The following is a 13,111-nucleotide window of genomic DNA, read 5'->3' as shown; positions in this document are numbered from 1 at the left end:
TCTGACTATATTTCATGTGTTTATTGTGTTTATCTTTTATTGCCTACAAGGATGTAAGTTCTGGAAGAGCAAGAATTTTCTTCATCTGTATATCTCAAATACGTGGCACAGCACCTAACACATTATGGGTGTGCAATAAATATGTATCTTAAATATGAGTTAAAAATAAGCAAATAATAGGTAGCACAAAGGTTAAAATAATTGGGTAGATGGAAATAAATGAGAGGGAGGGGTAAGGGGTATGGTATGTATGAGTTTTTCCTTTTACTTTTTCTTTTTCTGAAGTAATGCAAATGTTCAAAAAAATGATCATGGTGATGAATACACAACTATGTAAAGATATCGTGAACCATCATTGATTGTGCACCATGTATGAATATTTGTATGTTAAGTTTATCAATAAAAAATATTTAAATATATGTATCTTAATCTTGATTAGTAATTATTACTATTATCAAATAAACAAGTGAAAAAACACACAGTGATACCAAATCAGTTGTCACAACTCTGCTCCCTCCTAAATCCTTTGATCCTCTTATTTTATCTAGTCCTTCTCCTACACTAAAAATCTCTTGTGATTTTCTTTAACAGAAACTAAACTTGAGAGGAAATTGTTTTTAGGAAAAGATCCAGACTATTAATTGGATGCCCGCCCATCTGTTCTAAACAGCAAATATGCAATTCTGACTGAGATATTTATCACTACTGTTTTCTTGCCTTTCACTTCAGCCAGAATTTTAAGATAAACAAAATCAAAATTTTTGCAGGTCCAATTTTATTTTTAAGTTTTAATATCCATCCATTTGCAATCAAACTCCGGCCCTGCCCCTACCTCTCTAGTCTCCCTGAAAGACAAACTAAAGCACAAACCCAGAGTCAGGGAACTGGTGAATTCCACTTCTGTGGGCTGTGGGGTCTTGCTTGGGTAGCTCCAAATGACACTGTGAGGAAATCGTTTCTCCCAAGGGCTCATTCAGTATCTCCAGAGGAAATTCCTACAGGTTCTGCTGGGGTTTTATACCCAGCTCTAACTGTTCTGGCAGCCAGGTGGAGAAGGGAGCTGGGGATTCAACTGTTTCTCAAAAAAACTGATTTAACCTCCAGGCTTGTGCTTCACCTTGCCATGTGCTCTTGGACGGACATGATGAAGCTATTATAACATCAGAAAACCAAGGCTCAAATCCCGGCTACTTCAGCTATGTGGCAAATTACCTCAATTTCCTCATTTTTTAAAATAGGGATAATAACACAGCTTCCAGCACCTTGTAAAGTATTTGTCTGTAGGAAGCATTCCACAAATATTAGCTATTTGAGTTGATATCAAAAATGCAAAGGACACAGCTAGAAGTAAAAACCTAAAATTGTGGAATCATAACCCATACCAAACTCTGAAATCTGCTCTACAGCTAATTGTTGCGATGTGCTTTGAAATTTGTTCCTTTTTGGTATATATGTTATTTTTCACAAAAAAGAAAAAAGTCAATTGTGATCATAACTGCACAGCTATATGATGATATTGTGAATGATTGATTGTACACTTTAGATGATTACATGGTATGTGAATATACAATATATATATATCAATAAAAAATTAAAAATTAAAAAAAAACCAGTCTGAAAAAAGAAAAATGCAAAGGACGTTAAACTATGTAGTCAGTGTTTGGATTGCGCTTTTAACCTCTTCAGCTGAATGTTAATATGAAGGCGTTTGACAGCATCCAAACACATAATAATGAGATAGGTAGTAATTAAGGTTAACTACATCCAAATTTAATTAAAGAAATGGTAGGGAAAAGAAAACAAAGTAAATTATAAAGCTGCTCAAACTCTGCTTCCACCTGGTAGTTCCTTGGACTCACCTGCCTTTCTCCTAAAGGATGAAGGGAATGCCCACACAAAGCATCGTTTTGCCTACGATTACAGAATGCCTCATCACACTCTCAGAGACTCACTCCTTTCTCTTGCGTAACTGAGTAAGTCAAAATGGGCACCTTCCTGGAAGCTGAGTGTCAGATCTGAACAAGGTCCAAGAAAGAACTGCCCTTCATCGAAATCCAAGTCAAGAAATAACAGAGAGTGGTTCTTGACGTTTAAACCTCACCAAACACTGGTTGTGGGCCAAATTCTTAATATAGTCATGTTCACACCTTTAACGTCTCCAAGACCTAAAGATTCCAAAGTCTGAAACAAACTTCTAACAGGGCAGAGGCGGGGACGGTGGGTAGAGAGACTGATGTGGTTGTACCACTAGACTAAGGTTTTAAAGAACTATAGGATTTTTTACTATTATCTAGAGCCAATCCGAAGATGAAAGGCAAGCAAATGACTTGGCACTTGTGTCTCAGTCAAGGCGAGGCTCTCTCTTTGTAAACTCTGGAGCCCAAGCGCAGGTAAACTAACTTTATACAAACCCACACAGACCCACACATACAGGGTTAGCTGTGTGTCGCCAGAGTAAAAGCTGATTAAACACTCAGCATGCTGGCTCCCTGTGCCACTCCAGGAAAATAATGAATTGGGTAAGGAACAGTTAATAAGCAAATGCGCCTTGCTAACTGTGCGCATTACAACAAAGAGCTGGCAGCTCCTGAAGGAAAAGGGCTTGTGCCGCTGCCGTTCAAACTTGTCAGTCAACTCGTGCCAGCAGCCTCAGCGTCTGCCTCCCCCAGCACACCCTCATTTCATGTGTCTGTCTGGCCCGATCTGTGCATCTGCTCAGAGGCGCTCCTGACAAGTCGGGAATTTCTCCTTTTCTCCACTGCTGTTAAGAACGGATTTCTCCCTGCTTCTCCTCTGTCATCCCAACTCCTCTCCCAAAGGAGGTTCCTTGCTTTATGGTAGCTTCGGAACTCCTTCACCGACTGCCAGTCCTTGATTTCTAGAATGGAAGAAGCTGAGCTGGTGAAGGAAAGACTCCAGGCCATCACAGTAAGTCTGCATACAGTTATAACTCATTGAGGTGGTTGCTTGGAGAAACCGCAGACACGTTGCTAGCTTGCCCCGGGCTGCTGAGCCCCTGTAAGTGGAGAAACAGAATTCAGCCCCTGCAGATCTTTCTCTGCTTCTTTCTTAACCCCTCCGACCCTCTAGCTCTCCTGCTTCGGTGGAACCTGAGTGCAGGGCAAATGGTCTTGATTTTCCCAAAGGGCAATGCCTACAGTTTTGAACAGCAACCAAAAAAATCTTTTAAGGCAGTTTGGTTAACTTGTCATTCAACTTCTAGCTACCTTAAAAGTGCAGTTTATTCCCTAAATTTATATTTGAAGGACATTAGATAAAAAAAAAACAGATCCCCAACTTGAAAACTTTTTTAAGCGATTCCTGTGCAAAAAGAATTAAAATTTAACCAAGGAGGGGAGAGAAAATGAAACAATCAAACAAACAAAAAATGACCTGAAACTTTTTATTCCATAGTGTGGTAGTGGGTTCCAGAAAACCTAACAGAATTAAAATGAATGTGGGTACACTAAGCTAAGGGTTAAGTAAGAGAAAAGTAGGAAAGGCACGTATCAGATTAATTCTAAGGTATCAGTTTCCAGCAGAGTCACAAATTGAGTAAGATCCTGATAAAGGAATGCAGTGCATAAAATGGATTTGGAAAATATTTTGTTAATACCGGGAAGGAAAATAAATGCATTTTTTATGTCTGTTCTGGGAAAGGGTCAAGGAAAGAAATGAATTACTTTCCTTAAGGGATCCAACTTATATATGTGTATATAAAAGCTTCTATTTGGCAGTAATCTGGAAAGCTGTGGTACAATCATTTGTCATTATTTACAACCTATCATTTTTTTAACAAAAAAAAATCTTTGAAAATCAGCATCCCAGTTCTCAGCATTTTTTCTGTGACTGAAATTAGTTTTCAGGAAGAAATGAGTACTTTTTTAAAAATTCATGCAAAATCAAGGTGAGTGGGAAGATTTTTTTTCTTTGTTCTTTAAACTCCTATAGCATGAATAATAATGTTAATCCTAATTTAGAATTTTTATTAAATGGATATAATGCCTCAATTCTACCCAGAACACATTCAATAAGTTGAAAAGTTTTCTTAACCAATAATAAGAACCCAGGGTCCTCTTGTAAAGATGGCACTTTTCAATAAGACAAAGTTTTTTTTTAATGTCTAATTTCTGATTTTTTACATTTTCCTTTCTTCAGAAAGCCTTGGTTTGGATTGTTATTTGTTTTGTTCTGTTCTTTTTTATTGTTAAACTCAGCCAATAGCCTCAGCTGTCCTGCTTGAAGGGACAGGAACTCAGCTTTGCTCTGTTGGTTTGGGCCTGGACCTTTTGCATTACAGCTGTTGTCCAAAGGTTCCTTGATTAGTCTGTGTGAGTTGTAAGGTACAAGGTCAGCTTTTTTTAATGCTTCCATCTCCCAATTAATTAGAAGAAATTATGTATCCAGTGAAATACATAAGTAACCATGTTCGTCATTTTCCTTTGTGCATTAGAGCACATCCTTGTTTAAATTCATATTACCTCTAATGCACCTGATGACTCTTTCTGAAACAGCACACATCCTAAAGACATGGCTGCATGCAGTAATTTAGAAAGACTAGGACTGTTCACAAAGAGTTCCAAATGCAAAAAGAGTCAGAACAAGAGTCGTAATGCCTAAAAAGCAGGCAGGAGAGTAACTGCTTCCTTAACATATAGGTAGGTGTATGGGGCTTCTTTTTTTTTTTTTTTTGGCAATAAAAACTAGTTTTTGGATTATTCCATTAGCCTAAACATATCCCACTGGAACAAATTAAGCAAGTCTCTGAAGTGAGATCACAAGGTAATTCTATCTTGGAAGTAATATATTTACATAAAGCTTGTAGGGAAAAAAAATTTTAACGGTTATGGGAACAAATTATCCACTAACCTACTTCTGGCCAGGCTAAGGCCAGTCACATCTGTCACCACCTAGAGGAGAAATGGGCCGTGATGTGTCCATGGAAGCAACACACCCTCTTGCCTCCCCTCCTGGACACGTTGGGAAATGCCCACTTTCTCCACCCGGGTCTTACCCAGGAAGCCACCTCAGCACCTCTCCTTCCTCCTGGCAAAATGACAACTACGGTATCCAGAAAGTTTGAAGAGGGTATTTCTTTTTTTTCAGCACTTGAAACCTTCAAATCTCTGACCTAGGCTAAAACTCAGAGACAAATCCCTTACTTTAACCGTTTTCCCCTTATTTCCCCGCACTGGAGTCATTTTCTGTATACTTCAAGAACAAAGTTATGAGGCAATTGCCAGATGTACCCTGTCACACCAACCAAACTTCAGTTTGGAAGGAAAAAAAACCTTTTTACTCTCTATGATCTGTTTGATTTTTATATTCGAATTTGTTCCTCAACTCCTGGCTGTGAAATGAAATCATCACTGTCGTATTTATTCCACCTGGTTTCGAGTATCTAATGAGTCATTATTTCCACTGCAAGGAATTTAAGAAAAAAGAATGTATATGCCTCTAACTTGACAGAACCAAGCGCCAGTCATCTTGTTCCTCTAAAAAAAAGAGATTAAACCCAGTAAGTGGATGGAATGTGCACCTAAGTTCTCAAATTGAAAACGAAATGACATTTCCCACAGCAGTACAATGCATTTTAAATTAATCAGAAAGCTTCTCCAAGATTTAAAAGAGAACAAAGACAAAATTATGAAAGTAGACAAAAATTACTGCTTAAAATGAGGTGTTCCAGTTTGAGGGGGCAGGTACCAAACAAGGATTCCATTTTTCATAATTACTTACTCCCATGTTCCTCCTTTATTATTTTAACCACATACCAACTCTTCCCTTACTAAATTAACAAAGTATTCCTTAGTCAGAGAGTTCCACATTAAATTATCATTCAAAAACAGAACTGTTTCAACCTGATTTAAATATTATATTCCATCTTTTTAAAAAGTCTCTAAAGGATCTCTTCAAGTGAGTACATATTCTCACAAATAACTGATTTATATACAAAAGGAGAGCTACTATGGCTCTCCTTAGTATAGGATGGCTATTAAGGAATGGCTCATTAAGGAAACTGCTTTTTGATAACGGGGAAGGTTTTTCCAGTGTGTTCCAGAAGGATAATGCTATTTTGTAAAGTCCCTGCCAACAAGGATCCCAGGAGTTGTCTGAACATTACTGTGTGGTCAAAAGGAAAAAGCCACTTCTTTAGAAAACTCTGAAACGAGTTAGAGTCCAATTGTCCAGCCTAAACACGTGCAGCATCGTGCAGTGCTAAAACCGAAACAGGACTTCTACTTCCTATTCTCCACTATCAAACGACTCAGCCTCTCTTAAAATAAAATAAGAATATTCTAACCTATTATAATGAAAGTGGTGTCATTTTGGGAAGAAACTCCCTGAAAGTTTGCTGCCACAAGTCTTTCCAAATTACTAAAGTAGACTAGTAATTTGGAATTCACTTTTAATATTACCAGTACTGATGATACTGACGTCTCCAAAATTCTCAGGCAGAATGAGGTAAAGGGTGTATCCCTGACAGGGTTATTCCGCAGAGTTCCTCTCTGGACGTAACCATGGCCCACACTGCAACCAAGAGAAAGGCCCACATGAACTCCCTCGGGAAAAGAAATGTTCCCTTAGAATTAGCAATATTCCATAAATTCTTGACATTCTCCTCCACAAAGAATGCATTGTCTTTTCTCCATTCTTATCGTGACATTAGAAGATACTGCTATTAATAATATGTAAATGTTTAGAGTAGGAGACGCCTAGATCTTAAACTGGCTAGAATTTATAAACTCCCCAACGTAGTCTATGCTGGGTGACTCCAAAGGATTCTGGGGAGAAGAGAAGTAAGAAGTTAATTGACATTTTTATTCTCACCAAGGCTTTTCTTTAGGGGGTCAGCAATGCATTCTAACAATTCATTTTGTCATCCTTTTATTGTTTTTGAGAGCCTACTATGTGCCGGGCCTCATATATTTAAAAAGAAGTAAAACGGGAGTGTCAGTGCGTGCGTAGCAATTTTTAACAGAGTGGCCAGGGTAGACCTCACAGGGAGAGTGCTGTTAGAATATGGACTTCGAAGAGGTGAGCTTCCATCAAAGGTTAGACAACAATGATCATCACAAGTGCCTGCCCAGGACTGACTCCAATTTGGAAAGGAGCCACAGAAAGTCCTGATGCTGGAATTTGAACAACAGAGCCAGATTTGCCAGCCAAAGCCGCTCGTGACGCAGAAAAAAATAAGGGGCTCTCACATTACCCCAGATCCACTCCCTATTTCTTTCCACTGCCAAAGAATTTTTTTCTTGCCTTGTAAATAAAGGAATTGGGAGGCAGAAATCTATGCAACACAAAGACTAGCTTTGAAACAATAACAAACACACACACAAGTGCTAGTTTTTATTAGCATTTGCCCCCCGCCCCCCCCCCTCGCAGAGAGCATCACTCATGTCATTCTCTTTTTGTCAATATCTTGAATCTTGTAACAGTTTATAAGGTAGGTAATGACCTCAAAGCAGGACATGCTATATAATTTTGTGGGGCTCAGTGCAAAATGAACATATGGGCACCCCTTCTCAAAAGTTATGAAGAATTTCAAGATGGTGAAAACAGAACATTAAAGTTCTGGAAATTTCTGGACATGGAGCCCTATGCATTTGCACAGGTCACATGCCCAGGAACCAGTCCCGCTCCTATATCCCATGCTAGCTGTGTACATTTTTCCTTATTCCTTCTACCTGCACAAATGAAAAAGTGAGAACCAGAGCAAGCCAACCTGGATTTTGATGGAGAGTATGCCTTAACCTGTGCCTCAAGTTCTAAGGACTTCTTAAAACCATAATGGCTACAGGACTGTACTATTGTTAATCAATGCACCACATGGTATAAGACTTAAAGTACAGGAACAAGTTCTAATTTGCCATGAGCATCCGAAGAAGTTACATAAAGATGGTACATGGAGGTTTGGGAATCTTCCAGAGAAGGAAGCCCAGGTCAGAACAGGCAAACAATAACGCCTCCACACAATCTTCCGGAGAGTACTGAGTATGCATGTTTCTTCCCGAGAGGGAAAGGTTTCTTCACAAAAATGTACTTTGCCAAACATAATAGCCCACCCATAAAAGCAACCATGTGATGAGGTATAATCATCGTGATGGCTCATTAAGGAAACTGCTTTTTGATAACAGGGGAAGGTTTTTCCAGTGTGTTCCAGAAGGATAATGCTATTTTGTAAAGTCCCTGCCAACAAGGATCCCAGGAGTTGTCTGAACATTACTGTGTGGTCAAAAGGAAAAAGCCACTTCTTTAGAAAACTCTGAAACGAGTTAGAGTCCAATTGTCCAGCCTAAACACGTGCAGCATCGTGCAGTGCTAAAACCGAAACAGGACTTCTACTTCCTATTCTCCACTATCAAACGACTCAGCCTCTCTTAAAATAAAATAAGAATATTCTAACCTATTATAATGAAAGTGGTGTCATTTTGGGAAGAAACTCCCTGAAAGTTTGCTGCCACAAGTCTTTCCTACCCAGGAACCCTATGGGATGCCTTCTTTCCTAAGACACGTTAAGAGCAGTTTGAGTAAGTTTGTCTTCACGGTTTTTACATAAAACGCCAGTGATAAAATATAGGATTAGCTTACCCTCTGAAACACAGTATGGGAAACAAGACTGGGTTTTGTCCTAAGCACCAAGTTTTCAATGTGCTACTGCATCAGTGATTGATGTAGGGTGATGCAACAATTTAAAATGAGCTACAAAAGCAACATAAAATCAGTCTATGCTAACGAACCTAGGATATAAAGTACACCTCATAAACAAAAGAATGCTGACATTAATAACAATAATAGCATCACCTGATTTTTACATAGCATTTAGCCTTTAAAAAATAATAATAGAACTTTCACAAGCATTATCTCATGTATGCAAACATGAGATACTCTTCCTGAGTATTGTCACCAGCAGGACTTACCATCTCCATTTTATAGATGGAAATCTGATGCTAAGAAAAGTTAAGGGATCAGCTAAATGGTGGAACTTGATTCCATTCTTCTATATGTCAGCTTCTCTGACCTCAACAATACAATAAATTCTAATAAACAACAAAACTACAATTCTCACTTCTACTCAGAACTTCCTCAGATTTCTGTTGTTCACTCTTATAGAATTTGAAATGGTGCAAAGAGGTGAACTTCTATAAGTTCTGCTTCATTTAACCACATTGTCCAACCCAAACCAGCCCTTCACCTCCTCCCAATTTCCCCGTCTGCTAGGAGTAAAAGCGGGAAAGAAACAGATGCATTGCCATTTCAGAAAGGTTTGCTATTGCTTTAAAATGAGTGGGGCGAAAGAAACAAACAAATGAGTGGGGTGGGCAGTGCGACAGTGGCTCAATGGCAGAGTTCTCGCCTGCCATGCTGTAAACCCAGGTTAGATTCCAGGTGTCTGCCCATGCAAAAAAAAAAAAAAAATGGGACCTAAGCAAAGTCATTTCTCCAAGCATCAAATATTCCAAACCTTTGCTTCTTCCTTCCTGCCCTTCATTGTGCAGCCTCTTACCTCAAGCTAGAGCTTCTCAAGGGCAGAGATATCTTTGCAGCTCTCAAAGTTACCCTAACACTGAGCTCTACACTGTTTGAGCGAATGAATGAATGAACGCCATCAAGCTGTGAAAGAGCAAGGCAGGGAGCTAAGGATTATCTGGTCAGCTAACAGATTTTGTTTCACTGAGAACAGGGCTAAGTTTGCCATCATTCTTTGATTATTCTGTGGCTGTGTTTTGTGTTGTCATTTGTCTTTATTTTGCTTTCTCACTATTCATAAGAACAAACAAGAAAGGCTAGGCAAAGGTATAAAAGAGTAGAACATAAATGATCATCTTTGGAGTTATAGAAAATTGGTTCAATACCAATTTAATCACAGGACTGGCCATATGACTTGAAAAGCTAATTAACTCTCTCACCCTCAGCTTTGTAATCTCTGAAAATGAGGATAGACTTAATTTGAGAGTTCAGTAGTCAGTTACATAATGAATATATGAAATTAATAGGGTTCTGGAAAAAAAAGTCATTATGAAATAAATGTGAAAATATCCCATTCTTACATCTACAAAATAAAAAACTTTTAAAACATTGAAATAACTCAAATAAGAAAATGTGCAGAATCTATATGAAAAAAAGCTAAAACCTTAACTGAAAGACATTGTACATGTAACTGAAGAACTGAAGAGACACACCATTCCTGGAGGTGAACTTTGAATACAGAGAAGCTGTCACCGACTTCCACATTAATTTGTAGGTTTAATGCAATTCCAATCTAAATCTCTAAGGAGCTGATTTCATTCACTGCTGATAGAGGTATGAAATTGCTACAATCTCATTGAAGTATCAGAAAACTCAAAAACTGTTTTATCCTTTGACCTAGAATTTCATGACAGGGAAATTATCCCAAGGAAATATAAGAGATATAAGAGATATATAAAAAGATAGTTGTCCTGAGATGCTCATAACGGAGTCATTTCTAACATTAAAAAGTGGAAACAATAAAGAAAAAAAGAAAAAAACCTACCTAAATATAGTGTGTATATATATATGTGTGTGTGTGTGTGTGTGTGTGTGTGTGTGTGTATATATATGTGTGTGTGTGTGTGTGTGTGTGTGTGTGATGGAATAATATGCAACCATTAAAAATGATAATTTAGAAGACTATTTAATGACATGGTGTATCATTATGTTCGTGATATAGTAAAAGAAGCAGGTCAGATTGCATGTGATATGTAACAAAAAAACCAATCCCAATTTTATATGAACTGTAATATGTCATGCAGTTATAAATCATATATAATAGTATTAATCTCTGATTATCTCTGGATAGCGGTCATTATTAGTAGGAGTAACTTTTTAAATTCCATCATAGTGTATAATTTTTTTTGTTGTTTGGTTGGATGGTTTGGTTTGGTGGAGAGTTAGGATGAATAAGAATTGGTTGGGTTTTTTAATTTTGTTTTTATTGGAATTTTTAAAAAATGATTTCAAAGTCCAGCTGGAAAAATAAATTGCAGCTATTTATCAAGACTTTTTTACAGGAGTGATCAGGGACACTTTCCCAACAAAATGTGAATTTTTCTCATTGTTCATAAACTTAATTACGTAATTTTAGTACCCACAATCAATAATCAGAGAAACTATACATATGACCTAGAACCAGACCCTAAGATACATTAAAAAAAAAAAAATCAGTAAATGATAAATGTTACAGCTAAATCAATAAGAAAGAATTATTCTATAAAGTTCATATACTTATTTTAAAACTTGGAAAAGGAAATAAAAGATCCTCAGCATTTACCATAAATCAAAATAAAAGATTGATTTCATCTGGATTAAAGAGTTAGATTTTTAAAAACTTTTAGAAACCTTGTATGCCAATGAATAATTACAGGACCTCAGATGATAAAAGATATTTAAAATTTCAAAACAATAGGAAAAAGTACTTCTAGTACCTCAAAAAACATCATAAATAAAATTTAAAGGCAAATAAGGAAAGGTATGCATAACTAATAAGTCAAACTATCATAAGTTAAAAAGCTTTTACAATTCAATAAGTAAATCATTAATAGGCTTAACAGAAAAATAGGCAGACATCACAAATAGGAATTGAAAAAAATAATATAAATAGCCAAGAAAATTATGAATAATATTTGATCTTAATAATAACTAAAGGAATGCCCACTAAAATATCAATGTGATGCTATTTCATCCTATCAAATTGCTATTTTTTATTTGTTATATTCGTAAATAGTAAGGATGAGTTGACAACACTATTTTGTGGAAATAGAAGTTAAAACATAAAAAGAAAACTTTTCATTAAAATATTTTAGCAATCTGTGTCAAGAATTTTTAAAACATTTACCCCTTGACTCATTTACTAACTTTTAGGAATCTATCCTAAGGAAATAATCAGAGAATAATGATAGAAAGTTCACAGGCAAGGACATTCATAACTCAGTTACTTATAATAACGAAAGATTAGAAACAACCTAAAAGGCAAGAAGAAAAGGAAAATGGTTGCATAGATTACAATATACAAGCAGACATAAATTAAATTGTTAATAAAATGTAATTACATGGGAAATGCTCATGGCGTATGTGCTGGTTTGAAAGGATGTATGTACCCTAGAAAAGCCATGTTTTAATCCTAATCCCATTTTGTAAAGGCAGCTGTTCCTTCTAAACCTATTCAGTACTATATGTTTGAAACTCTAATTTGATCATCTCCCGGGAGATGTGACTCGATTAAGAGTGGCTGTTAAACTGGATTAGGTGGGGACGTGTCTCCGCTTATTCCGAGTGGGTCTTGATTTGTTTACTGGAATCCTATAAAAGAGGAAACATTTTGAAGAAAGCAGGAGATTCTGAAAGAGCAGAATGTCATAGCCACAAGAAGCAGAGGATCCAGCAGCCAGCGACCTTTGGAGATGAAGAAGGAAAACGTCTCCCAGGGAGCTTCATGAAACAGGAAGCCAGGAGAGAAAGCTAACAGACGATGTTGTGTTTGCCATGTGCCCTTCCAGATGAGAGAGAAGCCCTGACCGTGTTCGCCATGTGCCTTCTCACTTGAGAGGGAAACCCTGAACTTCCCTGGATGCCTTAGATTGGATATTTCTATAGACTTGCTTTTTATTGGAACATTTTCTCAGCCTTAGAACTGTAAACTGGCAACGTATTAAATTCCCCTTTTTAAAAGCCGTTCCGTTTCTAGTATGCTGCATTCTGGCAGCTAGCAAACTAGAAGAATGTAATATTAAGGAGAAAAGATGGAACACAAACTGTGGGTATGGGCCTCCATGTGGTGTGTGCATAAGTGTTTGTGTAGAAATGTGTATCTGTGGTTTGGGTGTATTGGGAAAAGATTTGAATAAAATGCACCAAAATGTTAACTGTAGTTATTTCTAAAGGAGTAAGAGTCCAAGTGATGTTTATACTTTTATTTAAAGCTGTCTGGATTTTCCAAATGTTCTATGATTAATATATCCTATTTAGTTTAATAGTTTACATGTATTAATAATAATATTGATCATTACTTTGGGTCCTGCATTCCACTCAGCCAAGATGTTTTAAAAATCTTGATTTGGTCATCTTTTATTACAATGTTTCCCAAACC

General features: G+C 37.0%; 1 protein-coding gene across 2 annotated transcripts in view; it reads left to right on the top strand.

Moving 5' to 3' along the window:
• Positions 1–2,437: 2,437 nt before the first annotated feature.
• The window catches only part of PALMD (palmdelphin), a 47,822-nt gene continuing 37,148 nt past the window's right edge, over positions 2,438–13,111 (top strand). Inside the window, exon 1 of one of the 2 annotated variants that reach the window (XM_077120153.1) lies at positions 2,438–2,928. In XM_077120153.1, coding sequence (XP_076976268.1) covers positions 2,884–2,928 — 45 coding nt within the window. In that variant the 5' untranslated portion in view covers positions 2,438–2,883. The remainder of the gene's footprint in view (positions 2,929–13,111) is intronic. The other variant, XM_077120152.1, reaches the window with a different exon arrangement.

Source organism: Tamandua tetradactyla, chromosome 11 (assembly GCF_023851605.1).
Source record: "Tamandua tetradactyla isolate mTamTet1 chromosome 11, mTamTet1.pri, whole genome shotgun sequence".
Classification (NCBI taxonomy): Eukaryota; Metazoa; Chordata; class Mammalia; order Pilosa; family Myrmecophagidae; genus Tamandua; species Tamandua tetradactyla.
This window is presented reverse-complemented; position numbering and strand designations above follow the sequence as displayed.